Here is a 17,167-nt window from a genome sequence, read left to right on the forward strand (position 1 = left end):
TTTGTTACTTCTTTGTCATAGTGATATTTCTCAATCAATATTCACGGTACAATTCCCTGAGACATTAACAACGTCAGGTTTAGCGGTAAACTAAACTCACACTCCTGCATTCTCTCCTTTGTTCGTCACCTGAGAGATGCATGACTCATTATGCAGGTATCAGCATGAAAAGGTTGTTGGGTCCAGAACTGAAGTTTTGTTCAACAACCGAGACGTTTTTCGATGAACAACTAGGTCGAGAACTGAACTGTTCCAGATGGGAGACATTTGAGAACCGAGATTTGACTGCACAGGGCTTTTACCTCCTTGGTTACATTTATTCCTAGGTATTTTATTCTTTTTGATGTCACTGTAAATGTGTTTGTTTTCCTCATCTCTTTTTCTGATAGCTCGTGATTAGTGTATAAAAATGCAACGGATATCTGAATGTTGATTTTTATATTCTGTAATTTGACTGCATTTATTTATTTGTCCTAATAGTTTTTGGTAGGGTCTTTAGGATTTTTTACCTATAGTATGTCATCTTGTCTGATTGCTATGCAATTTGAATGCCTTTTATTTTATTTTTTTTCTTGTCCAATTGCTGTGACTAGGACTTCCAATACTATAATAAACAAAAGTGGTGACAGTGGGCATCCTTGTCTTGTTCTTAATCTTAGAGGGAAAGCTTTGAGCTCTCACCGTTGAGTCTGATGTTAGCTATGGGTGTGTCAAATATGACCTTTGTTACATTGAGGTGTAATATTAAAAAAAAACCTGCCACTTTGTTGACAGTTTTTATCGTAAATGAATGTTGAATTTTGTCAAATGCTTTTTCTGCATCTAGGGAGATTATCATATGATTTTTATCCATGGCTTTGTTAATGTGGTTTATCACATTGATGAATTTGTGGCTATTGAATCATCCTTGCATCCCTGGAATAAATTCCACTTGGTCATGGTGTATGACCATTTTAATGTATTGTTGAAATTGATATGCTAATGTTTTGTTGAGAATTTTTGCATCTCTGTTCATCAAGAATATTGGCCTATAATTTTTTTTTGTAGTGTTTTGATATCAGGTAATGCTAGCGTCATTCGGAAGTGTTTCTGCCTCTTAATTTTTGAATTGTCTGAGAAGGATAGGTATTAATTCTTCCTTAAATGTTTGGTAGAATTCAACTGTGAAGCCATCTGGTCCTGCACTTTTGTTTGTCGGGAGTTTTTAATTTTATTTTATTATTACTGATTACTGATTCAATTTCATTACTACTATTAAGTCTGTTCAGATTTTCTGTTTCTTCCTGGTTCAGTCTTGAAGGTTGTACATTTCTAGGAATTTATTTATTTCTTCTTGGTTGTCCAATTTATTGGAATATAATTGTTCATAGTATTCTTTTATGATCCTTTGTATTTCTGTGGTGTCAGTTGCAATCTTTCCTCTTTCATTTCTGATTTTATTTATTTGGCTCTCCCTCTTTTATCTTGATGAGTCTGGCTGAAGGTTTATCAATTTTGTTTATTATTTTAAAGAACCAGTTGTGCTGAAACCGGTTTGGCTCAGTGGATAGAGCGTCGGCCTGCGGACTCAAGGGTCCCAGGTTCGATTCTGGTCAAGGGCACGTACCTTGGTTGCGGGCACATCCCCAATGGGGGTGTGCAGGAGGCAGCTGATTGATGTTTCTCTCTCATCAATGTTTCTAACTCTCTATCCCTCTCCCTTCCTCTCTGTAAAAAATCAATAAAATATATTTAAAAAAAAAGAATAAAAAAAAAAAAGAACTAGTTGTTAGTTTCATTGATCTTTTCTATTGTGTTTTTTTTTGTCTCTATTTTATTTATTTCTACTCTGATCATTATTATTTCCTTCCTCCTACTAACTTTGGGTTTTGTTTATTCTTTTCTTCTACTTCCTTTTGATGTAAAGTAGATTGTTTATTTGGGATTTTTCTTGTTTCTTGAGACCTGTATTGCTAAGAACTTCCTCTTTAGAACTGCTTTTGCTGCATCCCATAAATTTTGGAGAGTTGTGTTTTCGTTTTAATTTGTTTCAAGATAGTTTTTAATTTCCTCTTTGCCTGATTGGTTGTTTAGTAATATGTTGTTTAGTCTCCACATGTTTGTGTTTTTTCCAGTTTTCTTCTTATACTTGACTAGAGGCCCAGTGCATGAAATTTTGTGCACTGGGGGGTGGGTCCCTCAGCCTGGCCTGCACCCTCTCGCAGTCCGGGACCCCTCGCTCCTTACTGCCTGCCTGCAGTGGAGGCGGGAGATGCTCCCACCACTGCCACTGCGCTCTCCAGCTGTGAGCCTGGCTTCTGGCTGAGCGGTGCTCCCCCCTGTGGGAGTGCACTAACCACCAGGGGGCAGCTCCTGCATTGAGTGTTTGCCCCCTGGTGATTAGTGCACGTCATAGCAACCGGTCGTTCCTCCGGTCAGTCGATTTGCATATTAGAGTTTTATTATATAGGATTTCTAGTTTCATACGGTGTGGTTGAAAAAGATACTTGATATGATTTCAATCTTCCTGAATTTATTGAGACTTGTTTTGTGGCCTAACATGTGGTCCACCCTGGAGAATGTTCCATATGTACTTGACAAGAATATGTATTCTACAGCTTTTGAAAATATTCTGTAAATATCTATTAATTTCATGTGGTCTAATGTATTAAGGCCAATATTTCCTCATTATTTTTTTTTTACCTGGATGATCTATTCATTGGTATAAGTGGGGTATTAAATTGACCTAATATGTCAATTTCTCCCTTTATATCTGTTAACATTTGCTTAATATATTTATGTGCTCATTTTTATGAATGTTATATCCCCTTCTTGGGTTGACCCTTTTATTATTATGTAATGACTTTCTGTGTCTCTTTTTACAGTCTTTGTTTTAAAGTCTATTTTTCCTGCCTGGCCATGGTGTGGCTCATTGGTTGAACATTGACCCATGAACTAAGAGGTCACTGGTTCTATTCCCGGTCAGGGTACATTCGAAGGTTGGGAGATTGATCCCCTGTAAGAGGCGTGCAGGAGGCAGCTGATGGATGTTTCTCTCTAACTGATGTTTCTCTCTCTCCCTCTCCCTCTCCCTTCCTCTCTCTCTTAAAAAAAAATCAATAAAAAGATACTTTTAAAGTCAATTTTTCCTGATATGAGTATTGCTACCCCAGTTTTCTTTTATTGTGTGGTTTCTATTTGCATGAAATATCTTTTCCCATCCCTTCACTTTCAGTCTATGGGTGTCTTTTGATGTAAAGTGAGTCTCTTGAGGTCAACATATAGATGTCTTTTTAAAAATTTTGCCGAAACCGGTTTGGCTCAGTGGATAGAGTGTCAGCCTGCGGACTCAAGGGTCCCGGGTTCGATTCCGGTCAAGGGCATGTACCTTGGTTGGGGGCACATCCCCAGTAGGGGGTGTGCAAGAGGCAGCTGATCGATGTTTCTCTCTCATCGATGTTTCTAACTCTCTATCCCTCTCTCTTCCTCTCTGTAAAAAATCAATAAAATATATTTAAAAAAAAAATTTCACTCAGACTCTAGCTGGTTTGGCTCAGTGGATAGAGGGTCAGCCTGCAGACTGAAGGGTCCCAGCTTCAATTCCGGTCTAGGGCACATGCCTGGGTTGTGGACTCAGTCCCCAGTTAGCGGGTGTGCATCAGGCAGCTGATTGATGATTCTCTCTCATCATTGATGTTTCTCTCCCTCCCTTTCCCTTCCTCTCTGAAATCAATAAAAATATATAAAAAAATAAAAAAGCAACTCAGCTACCCATGTCTTTTGATTAGAGCATTTAGTCCATGTACATTTAAAGTAATTGTTGTTAGGGATGTATGTATTGTCCTTTCGTGAATGTTTTCTGATTGATTTGGTAGTTCTCTGTTCCTTTCTTCTCTTGGTCTCTTTCCTTGTAGTTTGCTGTTTTTCTTTAGTGTTATGTTTGTGTTCCTTTCTCTTTACTTTTCGTGTATCTTTTGTAGATTTTTAGTTTGTGGTTACCATGAGGTTTATGTATATTGACCTCCATATGTGGCCGTCTATTTTAAGTTAATAGGCATTTAGGTTTGAATGTATATTTAAAATGCTCTATTTTTACTCCCTCTCCACACTTTGTTTTGATGTAATATTTTATTTTTTAAAAAAATCTTTATTGTTAAAAGTATTACATATGTCCCCACTTTTCCCTCATTGAACTCTTGTAGCCTGCCCCAGTCCCCCACCCCAGGCCTTCACCACCCTATGGGTTATACATATACGTATACAAGTTTTGGGGTTGATCTCTTCCCATTTACCCACCCACCCACCCTCACCTTCCCTCTGAGATTCCACAGTCTGTTCCATGCTTCTATGTCTCTGGTTGATGTAATATTTTAGATCTTTTCGTTTTGTGCATTCCCTAAGTACTTATTGTATTTATGTTTGATTCTGCTGCTTTTATCTTTTAACCTTTATATTAGCTTTTTCAGTGGCTTATCCACTGCCTTTACTATATTTTTGCCTTAACATATGAGGTTTTTTCTTTTGTATATTTTTAAATTTCTGGTTATGGCCTTTTTTTTTTTTTTCCACTTAAAGAAGACCTTCAACTTTTCTTGTAATGCCAGGTTAGTGGTGATGAACTCCTTCAGTTTTTGCTTGTCTGGGAAACTATCTCTCCAATTCCGAATAATAACCTTGCCAGACAGAGCACTTTAGATTGTATGTTCTTTTCTTTCAGCACTTTAAATATATCCTGTCACTCTCTTCTGGCCAGTAAAGTTTCTGCAGAGAAATCAGCTGTTAGCTTTATGACGGTTACCTTGTATGTGGCAAGGTGTTTTTCTCTTACTGCCTTCAAGATTCTCTTTTTATCTTTAACACTTGTTATTTTAATTACAATCTGTCTTGCTGTGGTTTTCTTTGGGTTCATCTTTTGGAACTCTCTTTGCTTCCTTGTCTTAGATGTCTCTTTTCCTTCCCCAGTTAGAAAAGTTTTCAGCTATTATTTCTTCAAATACATTTTTTGCACCTTTCTCTCTGTCTTCTTTTTCTGGGATCCACATAATGCAAATGCTAATGTGCTTGATGTTGTCCCAGAGGTTCCTTAAAGTATCCTCATTTTTTAAAGTTCTTTTTTTTTCTTTTTGCTGTTCTGATTAGGCGATTAAAACTTTTCCATCTTCTAGGCTCCTAATCTGTTCTTTTGTATTATCTAATCTGCAGTTGATTTCTTCTAGTGTATTTTTAAAAATTTATTTTTGAGGATATTAGAGATGTTCCCCACTCCTCTCAGCTCCCTTCACTGCACTATTGTTTGTATCCATGGGTTATGCATATATTCATATAAGTTCTTTGGTTAATCTCTTCCTGTCCTCTTCTTCTTCCCTTCTTCCCCTCTCCCTCCCCCCTTCCCTAATCCCTTCCCTCTGAGATCTGTCAGTATATTACATGTTTCCATGTCTCTGGACCTATTTGTTCATCAGTTCATTTTGTTTATTAGATTCCACATATAGTGAGATCATGTGATGCTGTCTCTCTCTGACTGGCTTATCTCACTTAGCATAATAATCTTCAGGTCCATCCATGCTGTTTCAAAAAGTAAGAGATCCTTTGCGGGAGCTGACCAGCAGCCCCTGAACAATGGATGAACAGATTACTCCGACACAATTTCACTGTGCGGGGAGAGAGTTAAGGGGCTTGCCTGGCTCAAGGGTCCAAGCAGCCTGGATTGCCTGTCTCGTTAGGCTTTTATTGGAATTTTTATCTTTAGATACAATCAGTAGGGTGAGTAATCTTGGGAGGACACATGTGTTTACATTTTCCTTTAGGCAAGGGCATCCAAGCATAAGGATTGCAGTAAACACCTGGGGGTCTGCATGTGCACAGACTTGTTTGGGAAGGTCAAGGAATAATTAGGGGCGCCGCCTTCGAACACTCTCCTAAGTCTCCCCTAAGTTGGAATTCTGATAAACAGGGCAGGCAGCCGTCCATTCACTTTCCTTTTCTGGGAATATCCTCCTTACAACTTTCCAACCAAGTCTCTTGTGCTCCCCAACAATCCTTTTTTATAGTTGCAGAGTATTCCATTGTGTAAATGTACCACAGCTTTTTATTTTTTTATCCACTTAGCTACTGATGGGCACTTGGACTGTTTCCAGACCTTATCCGGTATAAATAATACTGCTATGAACATAGGGGTGCATATATTCTTTCTGATTGGTATTTCAAGATTCTTAGGATATATTCCCAGAAGTGGGATTGCTGGGTCAAATGGCAGTTCCATTCTTAATTTTTTGAGGACTCTCCATGCTGTTTTTCATAGTGACTGTACCAATCTGCATTCCCACCAGCAGTGCACTAGGGTTCCCTTTCCCCACATCCTCACTAGCACTTGTCATTTGTTAATTTGTTGATGGTAGCATTCTGGCAGATGTGAGGTAATACCTCATTGTAGTTTTAATTTGCATCTCTCTGATGATTAGTGACATCGAGCATTTTTTTTTAATGTCTATTGGGCATCTGTATATCCTCTTTGGAGAAGTGTCTATTCAAGTTTTTTGACCATTTTTAAATTAGATTGTTTGTCTTCCTTTTGTTGAGTTGTATGAGTTCTTTATATATTTTGGAAATTAACTCATAAGATGTATCACTGGCAAATATGTTCTCCCATACAGTGGGTTCCCTTTTCATTTTGTGGATGGTTTCTTCTGCTGTGCAGAAACTTTTTAGTTTGATGTAGTCCAATTTGTTTATTTTTTCTTGTGTTTCTCTTGCCCTAGGACAGTGATGGCGAACCTATGACACGCGTGTCAGCACTGACACGTGTAGCCATTTCTGATGACACACGGCCGCTGAGGTGGCCACATGCCGAGGATGAAACATTTGCTGCTCCTGAGGATGAAACATTTGCGAAATAATGTTTTTTCCTCAAAGTGACATACTACCCGAGTTATGCTCAGTTTTTTGGCAAAGTTTAACACACCAAGCTCAAAAGGTTGCCCATCACTGCCCTAGGAGATGTATTGGCAAATATTCTGCTATGTGAGATGTCTGAGATTTTACTGCTTATGTTTTCTTCCAGGATTTTATGGTTTTACAACTTACATTTAAGTCTTTTATCAATTTTGAGTTTCTTCTTGTGTATGGTTTAAGTTGGTGGTCTAGTTTCATTTTTTTGCATGTACCTGTCCAATTTCCCCAACAGTATTTATTGAAGAGACTGTCTTTACTCCATTGTATGCTCTTGCCTCCTTTGGCAAATATTAATTGATCATATAGGCATAGGTTGATTTCTGGGGTTTCTGTTTCATTTCATTAATCTATATGCTTCTAGTATATTTTTCATTTCAGTTACTGTATTCTTCAGCTTTGATTGGTTCTTTATTATCTTTTCTAACTCTTTGTTGAAGTTCTCACTGAATTCCTCTATTGTTCTCCCAAGTTTGGCAAACTTCTTTTGAATGCTACTTTGAATTCTTTTTTTCTCTTTTAAAAAATATTTTATTGATTTTTTTACAGAGAGGAAGGGAGAGGGATAGAAAGTTAGAAACTTCGATGAGAGAGAAACAGTGATCAGCTGCCTCCTGCACACCCCTACTGGGGATGTACCCGCAACCAAGGTATATGCCCTTGACTGGAATCAAACCTGGGACCCTTCAGTTCACAGGCCGATGCTCTATTCACTGAGCCAAACCAGTTAGGGCTACTTTGAATTCTTTATCAGGCAAATTATTTATTTCCATTTCATTAGGGTTTTTTTTTTTTCTGATTAATTAATTAATTAATTAATTATTGTTACTTCGTTTGGAAAATATTCCTCTGTCTTCTCATTCTATTTGACTTTTTGTGTTTGTTTTTATAAATTACATAAAACAGCTATCTCTCTTTTTAATATATATATATATATATATATATATATATATATATATTTATATTGGTTTCAGAGAGGAAGGGAAAGGGAGAGAAAGAGACATCAATGATGAGAGAGAATCATTGATCAACTACCTCTTGCACTCCCCACACTGGGGATCGAGCCAGCAACCAGGCATGTGCCCTGACTGGGAATCGAACCGTGACCTCCTGATTCATAGGTCCATGTTCAACCACTGAGCCACGCCAGCCAGGTTATCTATCTCTCTTGATCTTGAAGAAGTGGTCTTATGTAGGAATGACCTCTGTGTAGACTGTGTGTGTTGGGTGTTTTTGGCAGGCTGGCTGGAACCAAATCTGGCAAGTGTGGCACATGGGACACCCAGGAGGCTAGCCAGCCAGAGCTACAGAAAGCACTGGTTAAGGTGTCCTGGAGCATGTGGCTGGCTGGCTGGGGCTGCAGCAGGCACTGCCTGGAGCAGCTCAGGAGTGCTGTGGAGGTGGCTAGAGTGCTTGCCCTGAGCTCTTGCCCATGCTATCTAGGTGGAGGGGGAATGTGAACAATGGAACTCACCAGCATCTCCAATTGCTGCAGATCCCGAAAACTTTCTACAGTTCCCCACCTGCTTGGCAGGCTCTTTTGGGTTAGTAAATGGGTTGTTTTCACATACAGTTTAGGTGTCCTTTAAATAAATATTTTGTTTCTGTGCCCCAGAGCAGCCAAGTCTGCCCTTGCAGACCCCTCAGTGTTATCCCTCCCTACTGCAGGTCACCCATTGAGGAAGGGTTTCCTTAGTTTCCACCTCTCCATCTCTCCTATCCTTCCGTATGTGGTCCTTCTCTCGTTTGTTGAGTAGAAGCTGTTCACTCAGCCATCAGTTGTTCTTTAGGAGGAATTGCTCTGGATATAGATGTATATTTGGAGTGTCCATGGGAGCAGGTAATTTTGGGGTCTTCCTAGGCTGCCATCTTGGACCCACTTTCCACATTTCTTAAAAACATTAATTCATATTTTCCTTTCCTTGTGTTACATTTCAGAAGAATCCCTCAGTTCAGTTTTACAGCTCAATAATACGTATAAACTGTAATTATTTTGTTATAGCTCATCTGTTTAATTTCTTATTTTCAAGAGTTCTCATTGGCCCTTTTCATCAAAACTGCCTATTCTTGGATGCCAACTCTCACTTATTCCTCTGAGGACTTGGATTATGTTTAGGTCTTGCTATGATTATACGTTGCCTCTGTACATTCTTTTTAAATGTCTGCTCTACTTCTTTCATGGTGTTGGCCTTCCTCAGAACTTTGCTGATTGCTGACAGTGTCCATTGTTGTAGTTGAGAGATTTGCCTCATTAGACTCTCTAGCATCTGTTTGTGCTACTTGCTTGGAGAAGGCGTGGCCTGGGCGTGAGTGTGGGGCAGGGGAAGGGTGGGCAGTTGGAAGGAGGGTAGGGCAGAGGCTGGTCTTGTGGGTGTGGGAGCCCCAGTTTCTGGTATGCATGGTACACTGCCTTGTCTGAAGCAAGCACGGAGCCAAGCCCACATCTACTGTGTTGTCCGGAGGGAATGTCCCAGGTCTCTCTAACTGGCTGGGGGTTTGTGTTTATGTGACAGGGCTGTTTACAGAGACCAAATGCTGCTCCTCTTGGTGGTTCTCCTTTGAATTTCCTTGGTCCGGTCCAGCTCTCAGGGCGCTCCTTCCTCTGGGCATGGTGCTCTCCCACGGGACTGTTTTCTTTCTCTAGTCCAGTCCCATCATTATTTTATCAGCATTTCATCTTTAGGAATTCTCCACAGTTTCTGATCTAGCAAGGGGACCCCTGCATAATTTTGAATTGCAGATTAAAAATTTTTTTTCTTTTATTTGTTAGAAATGTATATATATATTTTTAAAAAGTGTTGTTCTTTTTAAAAATGTTTTTATTGATTTTTTAAAATATATATTTTATTGATTTTTTACAGAGAGGGAGAGAGGGACAGAGAGTTAGAAACATCGATGAGAGAGAAACATCGATCAGCTGCCTCTTGCACAACCCCTACTGGGGATGTGCCCGCAACCAAGGTACATGCCCTTGACCGGAATAGAACCTGGGACCCTTGAGTTCGCAGGCCGACGCTCTATCCACTGAGCCAAACCGGTTTCGGCTTTATTGATTTTTTTAAGAGTGAGAGGAAGGGAGAGGGAGACAGACAGAGAGAGAGAGAGAGAGAGAGAGAGAGAGAGAGACATGGATGTGAGAAAGAAACATTGATCAGTTGCTTCCTGCATGGACCCCGACCAGGGATGGAACCGGCAACCTGGGTATGTGCCCTCACTGGGAATCAAACCTCGACTTTTCGGTGCATGGGACAACGCTCAACCAGCTGAGCCATACAGGCCACCATCCATGAATCTCAAGCGTGAAGAGAGAGGTTAGGGCTAACTAACGACGTAGATTTAGGAGTCATAAGAATAAAAGGAAACTCGAAGCATGGGAGGATAAAAGATATTCAGAGACAGCTTGTGCACAGAGAGAGGAAAAGCCAGCCAAGTATAGAATTTAGGGAATTACCTACACTTAAGAGGTTGGGATAAAATGAGGAACCAATGGAAGAGAGTGGTTAGAGAGGTAGCGGGAGACTTGGAGAAGGGCAGAGGGGAGAAGAAGGATAAAGAGTGTGCGAGGTGAGAGGACGAGCCCTAAAACAAGGTCAGGAAAACAACACTGAGGCTGCTGGTGGCTTTTGGGAGCTGCCTCACTGGAGGGATGGGGCCAAAGCCAAATGGAGCCGAGTTCAGGGCCGGGTGATGAGAAGGAAGCTGAGGCAGACAGCGAGCACTTTCTGTCACAGCAGTGGAAGAAGTGAAGCTTGCAGAAGGCAAAACACCACCGGGAGGGGATTCTGCTAGACTCTGGGGAGAAAACCCCTCCATTAACTGGAGGCTTCCTGATACCTACATGTAAGGAATTTTTCCCTTTTATGGGAAGCAGATGGAATTAACAGACTTGATTATTGTTTCTACTTACAATGTACACAGCCAGAGGTATATTGTAAATACTTGTAATTCCCTGTCATAAATCCATCTTTGTTTTAAAGCCACCGTGGTTTGCTTTTTAGTTTTCTCTTTATGACTGAGGGACATTTTCCCACTTTGTCATTGAATAATTCAAGAAATGTACAATTAGCCCTAACTGGTTTGGCTCAGTGGATAGAGCATCAGCCTATGGACTGAAGGGTCCCATGTTCAATTCCGGTCAAGAGCACATACCTCAGTTGCAGGCTTGGTCCCTGGCCCTGGTTGGGGTGCATGTGGGAGGCAACCAATGGATGTATCTCTTTCACATCGATTTTTCTCTTTCTCTATCTCTTACTCTCCTTTCCACTCTAAACATCAATGGAAAAATATCCTCAGGTGAGGATTAATACACACAAAAAAAATAAATAAAAAAGAAAAAAAAAAGAAATGTACAATGAGGTGTCATGATTTTTGTTCTCGGGAAAGTAGTAAAACATGTAGTAACAACTTCTGCCCTTGGAATAAGTATATGGCTGCTGCTCAGAGGCCATGCTCTCCAGAAAAGACTCCTCTCTGTTTAGTCTGCTGCCAGGAGAGCCACCTCAGCTCTGAGAACCACACCTGCCTAGACTAGCACAGAAATTGGACCCCTGACATAGGGCCAAATCAGTGTGATTAATATCTGGGTACTGTTTGGCACCATAAGAGGAAATACAGGGTGAATTAACTTTGTAATTGGATTCTGATTACTTGTGTCCTAATATTTTCATCTCATTGCTATGGGAGAATGACCGTACTGCCCAGTCCTGAGAGGAGAGTCTTGCCTAATTTAGGAAGATTATGAAATTAAAGGAGAGACAGAGAAGGCAGAAAAAGGGGAAATAAAGCAAGGCCCCAAATACAGGCTCCCAAGAGAAAAGGGGGAGAGTTATAGTGGACATTTGCTGTTTTTTTTTTTTTCCCCTAAACGCTTTATTGAGATATTTATTTATACCTTTATTAAAAGGTATAATTGATATTCAATAAACCTTGTATTTAAAGTGTACAATTTGATAAGTTTTGGCACCATCAACATTATCAAGATAACGAATGTATCTATTAGTCCCAAAAGTTTCCTTTTGTCCCTTTGTAAGTCTTTTCTCCCTTACCCTCTGTGCCTAGACCAGTGATGGGCAACCTTTTGAGCTTGTTGTGTCAAACTTCGCCAAAAAACTGAGCATCACTCGGGTAGTGTGTCGCTTTGAGGAAAAAACATTATTTCGCAAATGTTTTATCCTCGGCATGCGACCGCCTCAGCGGCCGCGTGTCATCAGAAATGGCTACGCGTGTCAGTGCTGACACACGTGTCATAGGTTCGCCATCACTGGCCTAGACAATCATGGGTCTGCTTTCTAGAACTACCAAGAAGCTTGAATTTTCTAAAATTTTATATACATGAAATCATACAATATATACTCTTTTTCTATCTGACTTATTTAATTAGCATTATTACTTTGAATTTTATTCATGCTGTTGTGTGTGTTAATAGTTCGTTTCTTTTCATTGCAGAATAGTACTCTATCTTAGGGGTTAATAGTACTCTATCTTAAACCACAATTTGTTTATCTTTTCATCTCTTGAAAGGCATTTGGGTTATTTCCAGTTTTTAGCTATCATAAATAAATTTGCTGGAAATATTTGTATACAAGTCTTTGGATGGGCATGTGCTTTCTTTTCTCTTGGGTAGCTACCTAGAAATGGAATGGTTTGGTCGTATAGTAGATGTAGTTTTAACTTTTTAAGAAGCTACCAAGGCCCGGTCGGTGGCTCAGTGGTTGAGCGTTGACCGCTGAACCAGGTGGTCACAGTTTGTATTCCCAGTCATGGCGCATGCCCGGGTGGCGGGCTCAATCCCCAGTGTGGGGAGTGCAGGAGTCAGCTGGTCGATGATTCTCTCTCATTGATGTTTCTATCCCTCTCTTCCTCTCCCAGCCGGGGAGCAGGGCACCTGGGCGTCTCTGAAGGCCTTTTCCCACATAGAAGAGAAATCGTGGCTTCTGGTACTTTCTCTCAAAACTCTGACCCTCATGGGGCAATGTTTATGAGGGAGAGTTAAGAGAAGGAAAAGCAAGATTCAATGTATAAATACTATATGAGTTTAGCAAGATTATCCTATTGTGGTACTATTATGAGAGATTTGTCTTCTTGCTACTTTTCCATATGTTCCAGGTTTTCTGCAAAATTATGTTTTAAATAAAATATGTTTATTTGTTTATTTATTTAAGTACAGTTGACATACAATACTGTATACAGTTTCAGATGTACAACATTTATATACCTTACGATGTGATTTCACAAGTCTAGTAACCAACTGTCACAGTACATAGTTATCACAATATCGCTGACTATTCCCCTTCATCTTTTTCACCTATCCCCCTCCTACCCCTCCCCTCTAGGAACCATCAGTTTGATTTGTTTCTATGGGTCTGTTTTTGTTTTGTTTTTTAATTCCACATACAAGTGAAATCATATGGTATTTGTCATGTCCATTGATAGATGGACAAAGAAGATGTGATATATATATATATATATATTTAAAATGAACTATTACTCAGCAATAAAAAAGAATGAAATCTTGCCATTTGTGACAACATGGATGGACCTAGAGGGTATTATGCTAAGTGAAATAAGTCAGACAGAGAAAGTATGTTTGTTTTTTTAAAGTTTCATGTGAAAAGTTTCAACTGATAATAAAAACGTTGATGGATAGTTAAAAGAGCAGAAGGAAAAAAATCCCCAAAATTCACTATGCTTCTTTCTGGGCAAAATTGCCCCTCCTGTTCGTCTCCCTGTCCCCCTTGCCCTGCTTATTCTTCTTCATGCTATTTGTGATGACCAGGCATATTTTATGCTAATTGAATCGTCTCTTGTCTGCTTCACCATCAGCATGTAAACAGCACAAGAACAAAGGCTCTGCCGGTTCCGTTAATCTCTGCAGCCCAGAGCAGACCAGGCATTGAGAAGGACTGAGCTCAGTAAGTGTTAGTGAATGAATGGTCAACTTATGAGCAATATTAATTTTCTTCTTCATACATATCTGAGTTTTTAGCTGTTTTCCAATGAATTTTATTACTTTTGTGATCATAAAAAAGTGAATAAATATTATTTTTTCCTCCATGGAAATGGCACAATGAAATGACATCTCAATTATAATATTTAAGAGTGAAGTTCTTTTATAATGAAGTTGACATTCTTTTAAGTCTCAAAGAAACACAAGAAATCCACTGGTGTGAGTCATATGTCTGTGTGGCCAGATTCCTGCTGAGCTGGGTGAGAGCACACATGTGTAGAGAAAACCACAAGTTGTTCACAGGGCCATCAACGGTATAGTACACAGGACCGACCTGTGTAAATTCACCTCCCAGAAGGCTAGCTGGAGGCCTGTGCTCTGTGTGTCTCTCCCGCATCTGTTTACCTTCTTGCCTTTGTCAGTAGGTATAGAGATGTGCTCACCAACAGGGTTCTGGAAAGTCTGCCTGGATTAGATCTCGGGGCTGGGCCTCTCCCCTGGGAAGATAAGCTGGGGCTGGTCTGGTTCCAGCTGTTGAAGGATGAGGAATCTTTTGTCTTCCAACATCTGGAGTCTGCCATCCCAGGATGAGTCTGGGAGTCCCATCCCAGACCCTTCCCATTTCCCGTTCCTTCCATTGCTCACCTTTTCTATCTTAACCACTTGCCCTTCAGCCCCGTAGGACCTGTTTTCTATGCTCAGGAACACGGCTTCTTTAGGTGATGTTCAGTGATAGCTTCAAACTACAGCTCAACTTGTCTGCCATATTGGAAAACCTCTCGATGCTTCTTGAAGCTTTCCAATCCCTTGATCACATAATCCATTGTGGGATTGCAGCTGCTTCACTAGTGGGGATCATAGAAAATGGGATCAATTTGGGATCCTTTCTCCATATTTATGACAGGCATCACCTGCCTTCTCTCTGCCTCTCCACACTTCCAAACGTTGTGCTGATTCATCTCATAGAACAAGTTCGTGCCAGTAGAAGGGGGCTCCCCCATTGTACCAAGGGATACGTATTTCTATAGGGGATGCTTTAGCTGGACTTCATTTCATCTATGTAATGTGTCAGCTGACATCATAGTTTTATTTGCACCTTCTCTCCTCCTTCTGGGAGAAGTTTGAAGGCTTCATGAAAATTTCTGTGAACTCCCGGAGGCTGACAATTTCAGGTTCGCTCTCAGCTGCAAGTCTCTTCCTCTTCAACATCGCGGTGATCAATTGCATCCCACATTTCATGGTGACTCTTTCTCTTCTTCTCCCACCAACCAGATACAGGTCTTTTCTTTGTTTTCCCCAGAGTCAATCCCAGCAAGACCAACGATTTTAGTGTTATTCATTAGATATCCCTGCTCGCTACGAGTTTTAAGAACTAAAACATTAGCAGTAACCTGCATCTACCTCTGTGTTCCCACCATATTCCATATTTCTTTAGCTGCCTGGTTGCTGGAAACTGCACTTGGATTTCTTCCCTCCCCAGGCGTGGGTCTTTGCTAGGAGCCTTGGTCCCCCTGTCCCTGCAGGGTAGAAGTAGATAGAACCGACGGGGCTTAAATTAAAAAAAATTTTTTTTTGATCATTTTGCATTATTTTTCAATTATAGTTGACAGAGAGCCCAGGGTGTATGTGCGGGAGGAGGTTTGGCCTGTGGGGTTTATTCTCACCTGTGATTCTCATGGTGCCCAGGCCCCTTGAGGAGTGAGGCAGTGAGATGGCGGACTGCTACACAGAGCAAGAGAAGGCGGTTGCAGTTCTGGTGGAAAACTTCTACAAATATGTGTCTAAGTACAGCCTGGTCAAGAACAAGATCAGCAAGAGCAGCTTCCGAAAGATGCTTCAGCAAGAGCTCAACCACATGCTGATGGACACGGGCAACCGAAAGGCTGCTGACAAGCTCATCCGGGACTTGGACGCCAACCACGATGGACGCATCAGCTTTGACGAGTACTGGACCTTGATAGGAGGCATCACCAGCCCCATCGCCAACCTCATCCATGAGCAGGAGCAGCAGAGCAGCAGCTAAAGTACCCCCATCGTCCCCTCATGGCACTGCCCCAATGCCCGGCCCCTCATGCTCTTCTCAGCCTCCTGCCCACCCAGGCTCTGTCCTCACTTCTCCCTCGAGACCTTCTGTTAATCATTGCTGAACAGGGGGAGGGGGTGATATCAGGGTCTCTTTATGAACATCTCACTCTGGGGGGTGCCTACCTCAGGGTTTCAGTCCCTGGAGCCAGCAGGCCCTGGGCGTCCAGGCCCTCGGTACTGTTTGGGGAACTCAAGAGTTTCTGAAGTCCATCTACCTTTCCAACATCTCCCCCACATACACCCTGAGCCCTCTGTCAACTGTAATTGAAAAACAATGAACAATGATATTTCCTCTAATTAATTCCCTTTTAATGTGCACGAATTTTGTGCACCGGGCCACTAGTCTATTTATAAATCTTCCCATAGCCTTTATTCTTGGAGTGCCTCCTACAGGTCAAGCATCAAACAGAAGTCTTACTATGCATTGTCTGATTCTATTCTCACAGCAACCTAAAGAGTATGTACAATGATCATCTCTCTATTTTTTTTAGAGAGAATAAAAGGGAGAGAGAGAGAGAGAGAGAGACATTGATGTGAGAGAGACACATAAACCCTGGTTGCCTCCTACACATGCCCCAACCAGTGCTGGGTATCAAACCTGAAACCGAGGTACAGGCCCTTGACCAGGAATTGAACCTACGACCCCTCGGTCAGTGGACCAACACTTCAACCACCAAGCCAAATTGGCCAGGGCTATCATCTCTATGTTTCAGATGAAGAAAGAGAGGCACAGTTGAGTAGTAGGGTTTAGACCTACGTCTGTATGATCTACAAACCTGTGTCCTTGACCCTTGCCCAGACTGGCCTCTCAAAGTCCTCTGTGTGGTGTTCGGGGTTGAAGTGGGGTTAGGGACTGGACATTTGAATCAAATAACTGTTCAGAGAGCTCCGGTCTGAGTGGTCCCTATGTTACCAAGAGGCTCAGATATAAACTTTGTGTCTTATACAATTTGTGGGACGCTCTTTAGGAAAAATAATTTTTAAAAACCTTACTTTTTTTGCATTGGCCTTAGAAGGGACTTGCGCAAGGGAGGGTGCTGAAGCTTAAGCTTCATTATCAAGGTTTGATGCCCAGAGGGTCTGGGCAGGAAGAAGCTGCCTTCACAGAACAGGCCCCGAGCAAAAGCTCTGATCTGGTACAACCAAGGAGAGTCCAGTACACCGCAAGTTCCACCCGGACCCAGGGACATTGTATAAATGGCGGTGGCC

The 17,167-nt window shown here is 41.2% G+C and overlaps 1 protein-coding gene across 1 annotated transcript; it reads left to right on the forward strand.

Annotated features, from left to right (window-relative positions):
- Window positions 1-216: 216 nt before the first annotated feature.
- LOC103300655 (protein S100-A16-like) lies at window positions 217-16,072 on the forward strand. Its single transcript, XM_054711409.1, has 3 exons — window positions 217-326; window positions 13,750-13,838; window positions 15,560-16,072. The coding sequence occupies exon 3, from the start codon at window positions 15,585-15,587 to the stop codon at window positions 15,894-15,896; it is 312 nt and encodes a 103-aa protein (XP_054567384.1). The 5' UTR covers window positions 217-326; window positions 13,750-13,838; window positions 15,560-15,584; the 3' UTR covers window positions 15,897-16,072.
- The last annotated feature ends 1,095 nt before the right edge of the window (window positions 16,073-17,167 follow it).

Source organism: Eptesicus fuscus, chromosome 3 (assembly GCF_027574615.1).
Source record: "Eptesicus fuscus isolate TK198812 chromosome 3, DD_ASM_mEF_20220401, whole genome shotgun sequence".
NCBI lineage: Eukaryota > Metazoa > Chordata > Mammalia > Chiroptera > Vespertilionidae > Eptesicus > Eptesicus fuscus.

Bases quoted from the DNA above. Each gene is read 5' to 3' on its own strand.
- LOC103300655 (XM_054711409.1), top strand. From the start codon at position 15,585: ATGGCGGACTGCTACACAGAGCAAGAGAAGGCGGTTGCAGTTCTGGTG.